Source organism: Chrysochloris asiatica, unplaced genomic scaffold (assembly GCF_000296735.1).
Source record: "Chrysochloris asiatica unplaced genomic scaffold, ChrAsi1.0 scaffold00012, whole genome shotgun sequence".
In the NCBI taxonomy this organism is placed as follows: Eukaryota; Metazoa; Chordata; class Mammalia; order Afrosoricida; family Chrysochloridae; genus Chrysochloris; species Chrysochloris asiatica.
This window is the reverse complement of record NW_006408530.1, coordinates 32,178,894-32,195,672: the sequence shown is the minus strand read 5'-3', so window position 1 is coordinate 32,195,672 and position 16,779 is coordinate 32,178,894. Positions and strand designations below refer to the sequence as shown.

The 16,779-nt window shown below is 38.6% G+C and overlaps 1 protein-coding gene across 2 annotated transcripts in view; it reads left to right on the top strand.

Moving 5' to 3' along the window:
* The window catches only part of RAB3GAP1 (RAB3 GTPase activating protein subunit 1 (catalytic)), a 132,497-nt gene that overhangs the window by 21,177 nt on the left and 94,541 nt on the right, over nucleotides 1-16,779 (top strand). For both annotated transcript variants that reach the window (XM_006834583.1, XM_006834582.1), the window contains exons 4-5: nucleotides 1,787-1,919; nucleotides 13,085-13,163. In XM_006834583.1, coding sequence (XP_006834646.1) covers nucleotides 1,787-1,919; nucleotides 13,085-13,163 — 212 coding nt within the window. The remainder of the gene's footprint in view (nucleotides 1-1,786; nucleotides 1,920-13,084; nucleotides 13,164-16,779) is intronic.

Genomic DNA, 16,779 nt, shown 5'->3' with positions numbered 1-16,779 from the left:
TTCAGAGTTCTGGGACCATCCCCTGAGCCTGCTTGGTCAGGTATTCTGTGTTGTTGCTGGTGGAGCGCCTTTACTGCACGTCCACCCTATCTGCCATCTTGTTTGTTCTCCCCAATTCTTATTATACAGAGCCACCACACTCCCCTCCTAGGGCCTTTAGGATATTTAAATTTTATTTAACTTAATTCAGAGTTGCAAATAATTTTTCAGGAATGCATAAAACATTTGAGTGTTGTTCATTTGGTATATTCATAAAAATACATGTTTAAGTTCAATAGTTCACAGAAACGTTGCTTCTTTCCTATCTAGTTTGGAGCTATCACTGTGCTTGGCATGTTGGTTGGTTGGTATTTCCTGCTTCATAGTGCTGTTGGGCTGTAATAATTGCTTACCTTCCCAGTGGAAAGAATAGCTATGGGAGATGAGAGACCTGCAGGGAACATTATTTAACACTCTGTTCTATAAATAAAGAGCTGTTGGAAGTTAAGATATGTTGTATATTCAAGAAGTTGCTGTCAAATGAAAAGATTTGACTGCCAAAGCTTGGTAAGGCACTTGAAGAAACCTGCTACAGATGCCACTTAAATTGATTGTACAGACTGCTTCCCTAATAATGTGACCTCGTAACATCACTGCGCAGTTATTGATGTTCAACAGTGCTATGTGCTGGATAATATGTAGTGATGCTACCAGATTTGAAACTTTTATAATAAAAGTTTTATTAGCATGTATTTTCTTAATGTTTACTTATAATTTATGATCATGAAATGATTAAATTATAATTTTTCATTAAAAGGTAACTATTAGAGATTCTACTGTTGATAGAGAGGTTTTCAAGGCATACTTCATTTTATTACATTTCACAAATACTGTGTTTTGTACAGATTGAAGGTTTATGACAACTGTGTGTCGACCATGTCTTTTGGCACGATTTTCCCAACACCATACATTCACTTTGTTCTCTTGTGTCATATTTTGGTAATTCTTTCAGTATTTCAAATTTCATAATTCTATTACACAGACTATAGTCTAGTGTAAAGGTAACTTTGGTATGCTTGATAAAAAATTCATGTCCCTTGCTTTACTGCGGTGGTCTGGTATCAAACCTGCAATGTCTCTGAGGTATGGTTGTATTTGAATATGGAGAGATAGAGAATTAATTTGTATTCAAGATTTTATATACAGACTCATCTTACAGAAAAATTATAAATTTTCATTTAATGACTAATATTCTAGGGAAAATGTCTGTTTAAAGAATACTGTGATACATAACTTAAAAATAATTTCCTGTTGGTTTTATTTACATATAACCATATGTGTTTTCTTTTTGCTTTATTATGTGGAGGGGCGCTATAGAGTAAACTTTTAGATTGGTTGGCTGTTGTTGGACAGAAAATGGGGAAATCCCTGTGGTTAAATAAACATAATGCTATTAAGTGCATTCGAGTCCGTTCTTACTCATAATGATCCTGTTATAGGGTTTCTGAGGAATAGCTGATGGGTTTGAAGTGCCAACCTCACTGTTAGTCCAGTGATTATCTTACAGCACCACACTAGAACTCCAGATAAAGACAATGTTGTTATTGTTAAGCGTTGTCAAGTCAGTTCTGACTCATAGCAACCATGTATGGAGTTTTCTCAGGAGCAGCTGGTGATCTTGTATGGCCGACCTTGCAGTTCATACTGACCTTGCAGTCCCGTGCATGAACCCACAGCGCCACAGCTCCGTAATAGTGCTATGAAATACTTTAAAGTTGATGCCCTTCCATTTTATTTTTAAATGTAGGGTATATTTACTTCTGGTGCATGGGAAGAGAAATCAGATGAAATTTCCTTTGCTGACTTCAGATTTGCAGTCACTCATCATTATCTTGTTCAAGAATCCAGTGATAAAGAAGGAAAGGACGAATTATTAGAAGGTAAGTTTTCACTACGTATTTTTAAACTCTTGACTTTCAAGAGTGCTTGTAATCTTGAAGCATAAATTTAGTTCTTTTAATTCATATCATCTGAAAAATGTTTTACATATTCAGAGTTGTTTCATCATATCTCACGTAGAGTGTTATCTTTTCATATATGTAGCGTTACTCACTTTAAGGTTAAAAAACTCAGAAATATTTATTGGTACAAAAAAGTTTGCTCTTGCCTATTAACCAAAAGGTTGGTAGTCCAAATTAACCTCTATGGCAACTGCAGAAGAAAGACCTAATGACCTACTTCTGTAAGATTGTTGTATAGGAATTTTGAGGAACAGCGGGTTGGGTTGAATCCTCTGTAAGATTACAGCCATTGAAAACCGTATGTCACTCAGTTCTTCTCTGACACCATGAGTCAGAATTAACAGCAAGATTTTTTTTTTGGCACATGCTGAGTACTCTTTGAGTAAATACTGTAAGTAAATAAGAAGCTTACATTTCAGAGGGAGAGATAAGATCGATAAGTAAATAGCAAAAATAACAGGTTGAAAGTGAGAAATGCCATCCCAAAGTATAAAGTTCTGTTGGAGTTCCGAGGAGAAAAGATCACCTTGAATTGTGTGAGATGAGAGAAGGTATTGTGGAGAAGAAAGCATTTGAGCAGGGCCTTGAAGGAAAATGAAAAGATAGTATGTCTCTTGATCAGGCAACATGTGCTGCATTTTGTATATACCCCAGACTTTGGAGTCAGACCAAGGAGATGAAATTTCTAGTTTTTCTACTCACTTAGCTATTTGACCTTTCTAAGCCTGAATGCTCTCATTTGTAAAATGAAGTCATAATACTTGAACTATTAATGTGAAGATTTAATGAGATACTATGAATCTGCCTTATCCCAGTACCTGGCCCATGTTAGGTACTCAGTCAAACATCAAATGATCATAGTCATTTGGTCCTTAGATATTACAGTGTGTATTTTTATTAAATTAGGAGCTCTGGTAGTGTAGTGGTTATGAGTCGGGCTGCTCATCTCACGGTCAACAGTTCTAAACTGCCAGTGGCTCCTCTAGAGAAAGATGAGACCTTCTGCTCCCATAAAGATTTACAGCCTCAATATCCCTATACAGGGTTGCTATGAGTCAGAACTGACTCCACGGCACATAACCACCACACCACCACCATTATCATGAAATGAGTAAGGTAATGAATAAATATATAAATTTGGGGGCTATGTAGTCAAATATTTTTTTTCATTTAGAAAATCTGTAGACTATGTGTTAATATTGTTCTGGTGAAATCAGAATATCTTTTGTAAACGTCGTTGTGTTTATGTGCTGTGGAGTCGGTTCCGACTCTCAGCGACCTGTACAGGGTTTCTGAGGCTGTAAATCTTTACAGGAGCGGAAGGCCTCTTCTTTCTCCCATGGAACAGCTGATAGTTTCAAACTGCTGACTGTGAGATTAGCAGCCCGATTCATAATCACTGTGCTACCAGAGCTCCTATTTGTAAACATAGACCTGAAATATTTGTGTCTTTTCTTGTATAGAAATAAAATTCAATTACTTTTTGTATTATATATTTTCTTCTCACAAATAAAACAATCTTATCTAGCATTTGAGATTTGTAAACTAGGACAGATAACATCAATCATGTATGTTGTTAAGTGCCATCAAGTCGATTCCAACCCATAGTGACCCTGTATAGGGTTTTCAAGGAGAAGCTGGTGAGCTTGAACCAACATCAACCTTGCAGTTCAAATGACTGTGCAGCCCACAGTGCCACACCAGGACTCCAATATATATACATGTTTTAAATGATTGCACGTACTTTTTGTTTATGAATTATCATTATCCTACTGTTTTGCACATTCACTACATACATCAGGCAATAATGAATGCTGAGATATGAGGCAAGAGTAAAACTGGTTGTGATGGTTAAAGTGTGTCAATTTGGCTGGGCCTTTGATTCTCATTGGTTTGGCAGTTATGTAATGATACACTGTGGCAGTTACGTAATATTGTTTGTCCTCCATTTTTTCAAAATGCTGACTATCACATGATGACCATGTAATCTAGCCATGTCGATAAGTGAGGAATGAGTTGTTGTTAGGTGCTGTCCAGTCAGTTCTGATTTATAGTGACCCTATACAAAATAGAATGAAACTCTGTCTAGTCCGGTGCTGTCCTCACAGTTATGTTTAAGTCCATTGCTGCTACTGTGTGAATGCACCTTGTTGGGAGTCTTCCTCTTTTTTTGTTGACCTCCACTTTGCCAAGGATAATGATGTCCTTTTCCTTCTTGGCAACATGTCCAAAGAGCATGTCCTTGCTTCTAAGGAGCTTTCTTGCTGTAGTTCTTCCAAGACAGATTTGGTTTTTCATTTGGCAGTCCATGGTATTTTTAATATTCTTCTCCAGCACCATAATTCAAATGCATCAATTCTTCTAAAGTTTTTCTTACACATTGTCCAACTTGCAAATGCATATGAAGCAACTGAAAATGTCATGGCTTGGGTCGGGTATAGCTTTGTCCTCAGACTTTGCTATTGAACACTTTAAAGAAGTCTTCATGGTAGATTTGCCTAATGCAATATGTCTTTTGATTTTTTAAGCTGCTGCTTCCGTGAGTGTTGATTGTGGATACTAGCAAAAGGAAGCCTTAGACGACTTTAATCTTTTTCTCCATTTTATCATGATGCTTTTTATTGGTCCAGTTGTGAAGATCTTTCTTTTTTTTACGTTGAGATATAATCCATACTGAAGGTTGTAGTCTTTCAGTAAGTATTTCATGTTCTCTTCAGTTCTAGCAAGCAAAGGTTGTGACGTCAGCATATGGCCGTTAATGATTCTTCCTCCAATTCTGATGCTATATTCTTCATATAATCTAGCGTCTCAGCTATTTTCTAAGGATAAAGATTGAATAAGAATGGTGAAAGGATACAATCCTGTCACACACCCTTCACGATTTAAAATCAGTAATTCCTTGTTCTGTTCTAACAACTGCCCTTTAGTTTTTATATAGGTTCCTCATGAGCACAATTAACTGTTCTGGAATACCCATTCTTCACAGTGTTACCCGTAGCTTGTTATGATCCACACAGTCAAATATCCTTGCATAGTCAATAAAGCACAAATAAACATCTTGCTGGTTCTTCTCTACTTCCATCCAAGATCTGTCTGATGTCAGCAGTGATACCCCTTATGCCATGCCCTCTTCTGAATCCTGCTTGAATTTCTGGTAGCTCCTTCTTGTTCTGCTACAACCGTTTTTGAATTATCTTCAGCAAAATTTTACTTGCATGTGATATTAATGGTATTGTTCGATGATTTTTGCATCCTATTGGGTCACCTGTCTTTGGAATGGGCACAAATAATGGATCTCTTCCAATCAGTTGGCCAGATAGCTATCTTTCAAATTTTATGACATATATGTGTGAGTGTCTCCAACTCAGCGTGTTGAAAGATTTCAGTTTGTGTTCAGTCAAATTCTGTTGTTGTTAGGTGCCATCGAGTCGGAATCTACTCATAGCAACCCCATGCACAGCAGAACGAAACAATGTCTGATCCTGGGCCAACCTCACTACTGCTGCCACACTTGACACCATCATTGATGCCACCTGGTCAATCCATGTCATTGGGGTCTTCCTCTTTTTCTCTGACCCTCCATCTTACCAAGCATGATATCCTTCTCCAACGACTGTTCCCTCCTGACAATATGTCCAAAGTATGAGAGACGAAGTTTGGCCATCTTGGCCTCTAAGGAGCACTCTGGCTGCACTTCTTCCAAAATAGATCTATTGGTTCTTTTGGCAGCCCATGGCACTTTTAGTATTCTCCTCCAACACCATAATTCAAAGGCATCAGTTCTTCTATGATCTTCCTTATTCACTGTCCAGCTTTCGCATCCATATGAGGTTACTGAAAATACCATGGCTTGGGTCAGGCGCACCTTAGTCCTCAAGCTGACATCTTTGCTTTTCAGCACTTTAAAAAGTCAAATTCTGGAGCCTTGTTTTTCACCAATGCCTTCAGTGCAGTTTGGACTTCTTCCTTCAATATCATCAGTTATTAATCATATGCTACATTTTGAAGTGGTTGAGCATCGACCAATTAATTTTACTAATTCATTTAACTACAGTGACAGTGTATTTTCTTTCATCTTTTTTTTTTCATTTGATACACATTTATTAAATATTTACATGTGTCACTTTTTTTTTTGGTAAGTTTTTATTGTGAACTGAGTGTCGTTTCATTGCAATGATTGTAGTCTTCTCTGTGCATCATCATTCAACAGTATTTGCATTTAGTTCCTGTTTTTTTTTTTTTTTTTTGGAGAGGGGTGGGCACGGATGTACACAGAAACACTCAGGAATATATAGTAGTTTAAATAACCAAAGGGCACATTCTGCAAGCCTACCTTCTGGCCACCAGCACCTAGTCCCTCTCATTCAGTGAATCCAGAGTCCTCAGCTGCTCTCTGTTGCTCCATGTCCTCATCTCTGCCTCTATGTCTGGTGTCACTGCTTCTCTGGATAGGGCCCCACACTCCACTTGTGCTCTTCTCCCTTGATGGTCCTAGGGTCCTCTGTTTCTGGACTGGAAGATTAACTACTCCCCCATTTTTGTTACAAAACTTCTACCTTTACAGTTGTGACAGTTGCAATTAGTCATGGTAACAATTACTGTTGAATCATAAGAATCTTATCCCCATCTTTTTTCACCAGACCCGTCTAGACATAATGAAACCTATTCAGTGGAGACTCTACTATCCCTTGCACACTCTTAAACTAAACTCCCTCTTAAAAACTTGTAAGCCAGTCACTTTGTGCCTTTAAAATTGCCTCATTTTAGGTAACCAATGCCTAAGTTGCCCGTCCCTATCTACCCTGTACATAGAAAAATAGGATTGATACTTGATACGAAGACTTATTACCTCTCAGTTGGTTTTTTGTTTTTTAAAATTTTTTTTGTGAATTATGTGATAGTTTACAGGGGAGAACATTAGTTTTACATTCATCCTGTCGTATACCGTTTCATTGCCGTGGTTACAGTCCCCTCCATGCATCGTCAATCAACCAAAGGGTACATCTTACAATCCTGCTTCCCCTCGCCCTCCCTACCCCCTACCCCACTCACCCACCCTGGTCATCAGCACACAGACCCTCTGCCTCTCTGAGTCTAAAGTCTCCAGCTACTTCATCTTTCCACATCATCATCTCTGCCTCTGTCTCAGGGATCACTGCTTCTCTGGGTAGGGTCCTGCTCTCAGCTCTTCTCATTTCATGGTGCCAGGGACCTCCGCTTCTAGTAGACTACAAAGTTAATCACTCCCCTCCTTGCCACAAAATGTCTACATTTACATTTACAACCCTCACAACCAGTTCTGATAGCAATTACTCACCATTGTATCATAAGAGACCTATTCACATTTCCTTTCATCAATCCCACCTAGACAGATTGGATACTACTCAGTGGAGATTCTACCTTCCTCCACGCCCTCTGGATCTAGGTTCCCTCTTGAAAGCTTGTAAGCCAGTCACTTCTTGCCTATGTAGCCCCCCCATTTTGGGTAGCCAATGTTCAAGTTGCCCATTCCTGTCTACTCTGTGTAAGGAGATGGTGGGAATGATGCTTGCTGTAAAGATTTGTTCCCTCTTTTGAGCTACTTCATCCATAGGTGTAGATCAAGTTCATCGAATTGTATCAGATTACTCTTTTTTCTTTTTTTCCTCTTCTTTCTTCTTCTAGTTGAGCTCTGATCATCCAGTTATTGGAGCCAGGTCAAGTGAGTATTATCTGCAAGTGTGGGTGTTCTTGTGTATATACCGTCTCTTCTTATCGGCTGGACGCTTCACTCTCCTCTCCAGCCCTCTGTGGCTATGTCACTGACTCTGGGCCCATGAGTCCCCAGGTCTTACCACACTGCTGGACAGCCAGGTTTCTGCCCTGGTTCACAGGAGTCTGTTGAACATTATAGGGCTTAGCTTGCAGCTTTATTGCTGTTTTTCCCTCACTTCCCCTTATTGATGATGAACGTGGTCACCAATCAGAGCGTGTATTCCCATTGAGTCTTAGTCTTGGAAGGGGGTTTACTGTGAGGGGACTCGACCCCTTGCCTTGATGTCTCCTGGGTGAGCAACTTCCTTGTTCTTGTAGTAATCAGTCGGTCTGCCTATATTGCTTTGTATTTTTCCTGTCAGGTTTTCTTTCAAGAAGTATCTTCTGTTCTTTTAGCCGCTCCAGGCTGGTCTGCCCATGCTTTCAAGTGGAAATTTCCCACCTCAGAAGATTCTGGATGCTGTTCAGGATTCCACCTATGGTCTTATGTAATGGAGAGGCCCCACAGGAAGCCTCCTTCAGTGGACGTGTTGTAGCCCCATTTTAGGTATTCCAGTCAGTTATAGGCAGAAGGCAGACTTACAAGCTTTCTATGGTGATATTTCTGGCTATTCCTTCTCTCCCCTTCCATTTTTTATTTTACAATGTAATGCAAGGATAAACAAGATTCAAAAGACAACCAAGCTTCTTAACATTATTTACCCCCTTTCCCCCATTCCAACCTTGTCTGAATCCCTGTGTCCCAGAACCCTGTTGTTCCAAGGGTCTGCACGCATCATTGTTTACCTCTGTCCCACTCAGCCCATGCAAACATGCCTAATTTTTCTCCCATCCACTTTATTTTTCCATTCCTCTCTCCCTTTTTGTATAGTGCCCCCTTCACCTGCACCCAAACTACCCTGTGTTTATTCCCTGCCCTGTGCTCCACCTTTCTGTACCCCCCTTCACCCCACCCCTCCACATCCCAGCAATCAGCAAAGAATCCTCCCCACCCCTCTTTACTATGTGTTCTTTTCTTAGTCTTTTACAGTTAGTGGTCCTATGCAGTGTTTCTCCTTTTATGACTGACTAATTTCACTCAACATAATATCCTCAAGGTTCATCAATGTTATACAGTGGCTTACAGCTTCCTTCAGGGTAGCATAATATCCCATTGTGTGTATGTACCACAGTTTGTTTATTCATTCTTCAGTTGTCAGTTGGTATTTTGACCTACTACATCCACAGTATAAGGCAAGTTCATCATATTGTAGCAATTTACACTTGTTTCCTTTCTCAGATTTTTTTTTTTTTTTAACCTTCCTCTAGTTGTGTTATGCTTATCAAGCCATCAAGGCTAGGTCAGATGGGTACTGTCTGCAATTTTGGGGGCTCTTGTGCATCTCCCCTCACTTCATAACAGCTTGATGCTTCACTCTCAGTTCTAGCCCTCCATGGCTGTGTCCTTGTCCATGGGCTCAGGAGTCCCCAAGTCTCACCACACTTCGAACCAACCAGCCCTTGCTCTTTCTCTCATCTTCATGCTAGCAAGAGTTTATGGAGCCCATTTCTTCATTGCTGCCTTTCCCCCTCTTAAACTCACCAGTAGACAAACATGGTCACCAGCAAATTTACATGCCTGCTCATGTGTTCCTTTTGAGTTTCAGTCTTGGAGGGGGTGTTTGTCCTGAAGGGACTTGATTGCTTGGTTTGATGGCTCCCTGGTGAATAACTTGCTTATTCTTGTACTAACCAATCATACTAACATTTTGTTGTGGATTTTTCCTGCTGCTCTTTCTTTGAAGATGTATGTTCTATTGCTCTAGCTGTTTTATGCTGGTCTGCTTATCTTTTCTAGTTGGAATGTCCCACCTCAGAAGGTTCTGGATGGGACTCAGGATTCTACCTAAGGTCCTATACACTGCAAAGGCTTCTCAAGAAGCCTGTTTCACTGGGCAAGTTCTAGAACCCCTTTTAGGTATTCCAGTCAGTTATAGGCTGAAGACAGGCTTACAAGCTTACCGTAATCATGTTTCCCAACACTCCTTTCTCTCTCACTTGTGTCTATTTTACAATAGTAAGCAAGGGAAACTAACATTAATAAGGCAGTCAAGCATCTTAACATTATTTCCCCTCTTCAGACTATGCCTTGATTCATGTATCACATAGCCCTGTTGTTCCAGGCTTGAGCATACACATCACTGTTTACCTCTGTCCCATTTAGCCCATGTCATCCTGCCTCAGGGTTTCCTATCCTTGGTTTTACAGCTTCCTCCCCCTTGTGTATTACCCTCCCCAACATCTGAACTATGTCTATCTTCTTTTGATGCTTTCCGCATCATTCATTATTTTGTCTATAGAGTCTTCAGTATTGCAGCTCGAGGCTTGTTTTTTTTCTTCAGTTCTTTCAGTTTGAAAGACATTGATCGTTTTCTTCCCTTTTGTTTTCTCTCTCTAGTTCTTTGCATTTCATTATGATGCTTTACTTTGTCTTCTTGAGTTGCCCTTTGAAATTTTTCTCAGCTCTTTCATATCCTCATTTCTTCAATTTACTTTAGCTTCTTTATGCTCAAGAGCAAGCTTCAGAGTCTTTTCTAAAAAGACACCCATTTTGGTCTTTTTTTTTTCTGTATTTTTAATCTGTTGCTTTCTTCCTTTATTATGTTCTTGATGTCATCCCACAGCTCTTCAGATTTTTGGTCTTTATTGTCGAATGCTTCAAATCTGTTTTTGAGTTGGTCTCTAAATTCAGGTGGGATATGTTCCTTGTCATATTTTGGCTCTTGTTGACTTGTTTTAATTTTCTTCAGCTTCAGCCTAAACTTGCATATAAGCAATCGATGGTCTGTTACATAACTGATCCTTGGCCATGTTTTGGCTGATGATATTGAGGTTCTCATTGTCTTTTCCTACATTTGTAGTCAATTTGATTCCTGTGTATTTCATGTGGTGAGGTCCATGTATAGAGTCACCATTTATGTTGTTGATAAAATGTATTTGCAATGTGTAAGTTATTCATTTGCCTTGCAAAATTCTATCATGTGATGTCTGACATTGTTAATGTCACAAGGTCATATTTTCAAAGTACCGATGCTTCTTTGTTTTCAACTTTCCCTTTTCCAATCACCAGTAATTATCAGTGTATCTTGATTGCATGCTTGATCAACTTCAGACTAAAGAAGTTGGTTTGTTGTTGTTAAGTGCCATCGAGTCAGTTCCTACTCATAGAGTGACTCTGTACAGGGCTTCTGAGGAGCGGTTGGTGAGTTCAGACCACTAACTATAATTCAAACCTATCTCGCTGTCCAATGCTTCTCCTACAGCACCATACCAGCACTCTGGTCTTTAGGCATATGGATATTAGCCTTTCACAGACAACTTTGTATTTCAAGATAGATCTTGAAATGTTCTTTCAACAGGCATGCATCTATATAAAATAAAACCATTACTGTAGAGTGATTTCTGACTCATAGAAACGCTGTAGGACAATAGAACTGTGTAGGGTTTCCTAGGCTGCAATCTTTACAGAAGGAGACGGTTCGAACCACTGACTTTGTTTTATCAGCTGTTTAACCACTGTGCCACCAATTCACCTTATATAAAAAAAGGCTGTATAGAAAAACAAAGTAACTAAACCATAACATGAATATGTATATCTTATGAGTAAGGAGAAAAATTAAATATATGCAGTTGGTGGGAAATGTGGAATAGCCCTGAGATTTCCAGGTTTAACATTCTGTTGTTTAATCAAGGATGCTAAGTCTTGGTGTATGGCATTGTAGGATAAGCACTGGACTGTTTACTGAAAGGTCAGTGGTTTAAACCCACCAGTGGCTCTTATAGAGGAGCCCATGAGTCAGACCCAACTTCATAGCACTTAGCAACAACAACAACAGCTATTCCAACAAAGACATTTTAAATGTTACTATTATAAAGAAAAGTTGTAATAAGTTTGTTCTTCATGAAAATTTAGAGTGGGAATACTGCTTAGAATCAGTGTTTCTAAGATGAACAAATGAGAGGCACTGAGGTTTTAGAGAAGATCAATAAATTTAAGATAGGTAAAGAATTATTGTCTATGTTTATACTCTGAAGTTTTGTTTGCTTTTTAATTTTGTTTTGATTGAAGCTAATGGTTGAACTACAAGTCAACAATCAACTTAGTTAATTTGGAGGTACATATTTATTTTGTTAAAACTATATCATCAGAAGTTATAAGATTTGAGCACTGATCTTGAGTAAAATTTTGAAGAAATATAGAGACAAGGGTGGTGATGGTGGTTGTGTACTGTTGAGTCAGTTCCAAATCATGTTGACCTTGTATATTGTTTCCAAGGATATAAATGTTTACAGGAGCAGAAAGCCTCATCTTTCTGTGAAACAGCTGGTAGATTCAAACTGCTGATCTTGCGGTAGGAACCCAACTCTTAATGTACTTAGCTAGCAGGGCTTCTAGAGCCAAGGCTTCACAAGAATTTTTTTTTTTTTCTTCAATTTTCTAGTAAGGACAAGAAGAAATTGTTTGAGTCATGACTAAGCAAAAATAAATTAAAATGTTCTAAATGTAGGCCCTGGTGGCACAATGGTTAGGTGCTTAGCTACTAATCAAAAGGTCCATGCTTTCTCTTAGTGGAAAAAGATTTGTTGTTGTTGCTAGAAGCCATCAGGTTGGTTCTGACTCATAGCAACCCGGTATAGATTTTCAGAGGCTATAAATCTGTACAGGAGCAGAAATCCTCATCTTTGTCGTGTGAAGCAGTTGGTGGGTTCATACTGCTGACCTTGTGGTTAGCAGTCCAGTGTTTATCCTTATAGAGCCATAGCACTCCCTTCCCCCACCGCCCCCCCAATAAAAGTTACAACTTAGAAAACCCTATGCCTACTGGCCATCAAATTGATTCCATCTCATTGCAACCCTTTAGGACAGAATAGAATTGCCCTGTTGGGTTCCAAGACTGTAAATCTTTATGGGAGCAGATAGCCTTATCTTTTTTTTAATGGGTCAGCTGGTGAACTCAAACTGCTGCTGGTTTGCAGCACAATGCGTAACCCACTATGCTACCAGCAGTTCTATTCTCTCACAGCGGGTTACTGTGAGTTGAAATTGACTTCAAGACCAACGACAACAAATACGTAGTAAGTCTATTTTATAGTCTGACTTTCTTTTAAAAAAAAAAATAGAGACTCTTCTCCCCCTCCCAAATCTCAGAACTAGCCGTAAATTTAAGTCTTTAAATAATAGCAAAACTGTATGGATTAGCAATACATATGTTTCCTCAAATTCATTATAAAACTCTTTGCCTTTGAATACATGAATATTCTAACCTTTTCATTATCAAATATTTTTATAGATGCTATTCCACAATCTATGCAAGATTTGCTGTGCATGAACAATGACTTTCCCCCAAGAGCACATTGTCTGGTAAGATGGTATGTATGCATTTTATTCAGGTCTGTTTAGTGTACATTTCAGGTAGGGGCCATGATCACATCCCCCAGGTTCAATGATGTTCTAGGAGGACTCATGGGACTCAACATATGGTCACACTTAGCACGAAGATTTCTTACAGTGAAAGGATACGTGGATGAAGTCCAGAGGAAACCAGTGCAAGCTCCCAAGAGTTCTTTCCCTGTGGAGTCACACACAACACACACTTAAACCCCTAGATACAAGTTGTGACAACACAGGTGAAATGCTGCCTATCCAGGGGAGCTTGTTAGAGGAACATTGCCCAGGGTTTTCATTGGAAGCTAGTCATGTGGTCCCCCTCTGACTTGTACTTACCAATATTTCTGACTTCGACAGGGAAAGCTTAAATCACATTTAATGCACAGTTTAGACACAATGAGTTACCTGTGTCAGAATGAGAAATCATTGCTGGGGATGGTGGGAATCTTCCTGAAATCCAAGTTCCCAAGCACCAGTTGAGGATCAAAATCTTGCATGCAGGTGTTTTTAAGATAACAGTAGCAAGATAGGAGCCTGCTGTGAACTCTTTTTTGTACTATTTCTTAATCTAGGGTAGTGTCTAAATCTGATGACCTGCATAGACACGTAACTACATATTGTTGGAAATTAAACTGAGATAAAATAAACACTAGTTATAGAACCTGTCCCTGGATGGTGCAAATGGCCAACACATTCAGCTGCTAATAACTGAAAGGGTGAAAGTTTGAGTCCATTCAGAGGTGCCACAAAAAACAAATGATGATCTACTGAAAACTCGGCTATTGATGAGGACCAGCAAGACAGATATACTTCTAGGACTTCTCTGGAAACCTTACCCCCTGGTTCACTTCTGCTAAAGTGTCCAAAGCCTCTAGAAGAAAACCATTCTGTATCTCATAAGAAGTCTAAAAAACACAAGGAAAAGAACCAAGTAAAAAAGCAAGACGTTGAGACTATTTAGGAAAAGGAGAACCGTAAAAGAAGAGGAAATTGCCAAGCTAATAATAATAACTCCAGCCCTAATTCTAATGGAGTTAAAGAAGTTTGCACTACCTCCATGGAACCTTCTTCCACAATTGAACTCCCATTGCTGTCATCTGTGTGAGCAACACCAGAATTACAAGAATGACTTCAATGCTGAGTATGATGAGTACAGAGTCTTTCATGCCAGGATGGAGACTGTGGCTAGATTTACCAAACTGAATGCACAGTGAAAGCACCTTTTCATAGGCTCAAAAGAATATCAAAATGTTCATGAACAAGTATTAACAAAAATATCAGAAGATCAAGCAGTCTAGTCCCAGTTACCATGAAGAAAACTACAGATGTATCTTCACAACAAGCCGGCTCACATCAAAAAACTAATAGGTAAATTTATGATCAACAGCAAGCAGAATCATGGCGCTAGAAGTCTTTGGATTAGAAGATGTAAATAAACTTAAGCTTATTTATTTAAAATTCCAAATGAGTTGCTCTAAAATTTTAAAGAAATGAAACTTTGCCTGTTGAACATTTCAGTATTAGTAAACTTGAGTTCCTTTTTTTTTCCATTTTACTTAGCTTCCCTGCATTTTTGAAGCTGCTTCTTTTTCTTATCCTTTTTTTTCTCCTCAAGACTCTTAGTTGATAGAAAATTCTTTTTTTTTTAAGATATTGGGGATTCAGTGTTAGTATTTCAAATCAGTATTTTTTCCTAAAAAAAGTACGTTATTAAAAATGATTTTTTTAAAGAGGTATGTGTTTAAACAAAAAAAACACAATAATGTGCAAGATGAAATGCTTTTGGATGAACATAAGCCTATTTTTTGACCTTTCCTAATGCAAACTCTTTACCTTAAATCATAGAACATTTAGAAATGTGCACAAAATGCAAAAAAAAAATCATTTTGGAGGATTAAGAAATAGATGAATGAGTATGCATATGTATGTAAGTATACATACCTGTGTGTATATGCAGACTCACTTGATCAGGAAAAGTAAAACCACCCAGCAAGTTAACCCCCCATCACAGTGGTTGCCTTAAGGTGTTTGTTCTTTGTGTACATTGTTGTTGTTGTCATGTGCCGTGGAGTCGGTTCTGACTCATAGCGACCCTGTACAGGGTTTCCGAGGCTGTAAATCTTTACAGGAGCAGAACGCCTCATCTTTCTCCCGCGGAATAGCTGGTAGTTTCGAACTGCTGACCTTGAGGTTCGCAGCCCATTCGTAACCACTATACTACCAGAGCTCCATTTGTGTACATAGTGTGATTAATAATTAGCTACACTGCTTACCACTTAATTAGCGCAATGGAAAGCACACTGTAGCGTACTAGTATCTGAAAGCATGTGTTCAAGCTGTATGTGTGCAGAAGTTGTATGACGTAAGCGTGCATGAAGGAAAAATTTTTAAAAGCTGCTACTCCTAGTAGGCCAAATGCTCAGGTTAAACAACTGATGAGTGTTACTTTAGGTATGTTTTTCGTTTTTCCTGTTAAGTTGCTGCTTCTCTTGTGGAAGACAAAAGCATTTCCATTTTAAGTTTGTCAGCTCTATTAATGTTGTAAAAATGGAAGTTTTATAAAAATAAGATCTATAGTTTGGGGGCAGAATTGTGAAATTAAACATGTAGGTAACCTATTTATATACTTCTACAAAGTATTTTTTGAAGAGATATACAGAGATGCTATTATGTACATGAAATGTGTATTTAAAGTTGTTGCTTTTTTTTTTCCACGTGGGTGCCAGGATTATCAAAAAGAGCAGATATAATTAACCATAACATATGTGATTCACCAAACACCACAAACTTTCATTTCATAGAGTTTATCTATTTTGATTAAAACTATCACTTGTTTTAGTATGGTCAGAATGTAAAGATTTAGAACTAATGTTGATTCAAGTTGTGTTGTCTTTATTGTATTGTCTTTTCAAAGTGCCGTCAGTTGAAAACGGAAGCATCATATTTACAAATCTGTTTTGATATGTTTGCCAAAATTTTGCTAGTATCTTTAATAAAGATGTTTGTCTCCAGCCTCCAAAAAAAATAGGCTATTGAAAACTATGTAGAGCACAGTTTTACTGACTCCATGGCAACCTAATGCTTGTTATAGGATAAAATAAAAATTCATTTATGCTTAAATTGTAAAGATTATATTATTTGATGTAAGAGATGCATCACAGTTAAAAGTTCTCTTCTACCTTTTTCAATTATTCCAAATGGATCTGAACTTTTCTTAATGATGCAAAAATGGAAAGGCATTAACACATTGTTGTTGTTGTTAGGTACCACCGAGTTGGTATTGAATCATACCAACCCTATTCACAACAGACGAAACATTGCTTGGTCCTGGGCCAACCTCACAATTATTGCCACACTTGAGCCCATTAATGCTACTATATTGCCAATCCATCTTGCTGGGGGCCTTCCTCTTTTTCTCTGACCTTCCACCTTACCAAACATGATATCCTTCTCCAGTGACTGGTCCTGCCTGACAATATGTCCGAAATATGAGAGACAAAGTTTGGCCATCCTGGCCTCCAATGAGCACTCTGGCTGCGCTTCTTCCAACACAGATCTGTTGGTTCTTTTGGCACCCCATAGCACTTTGAATATTCT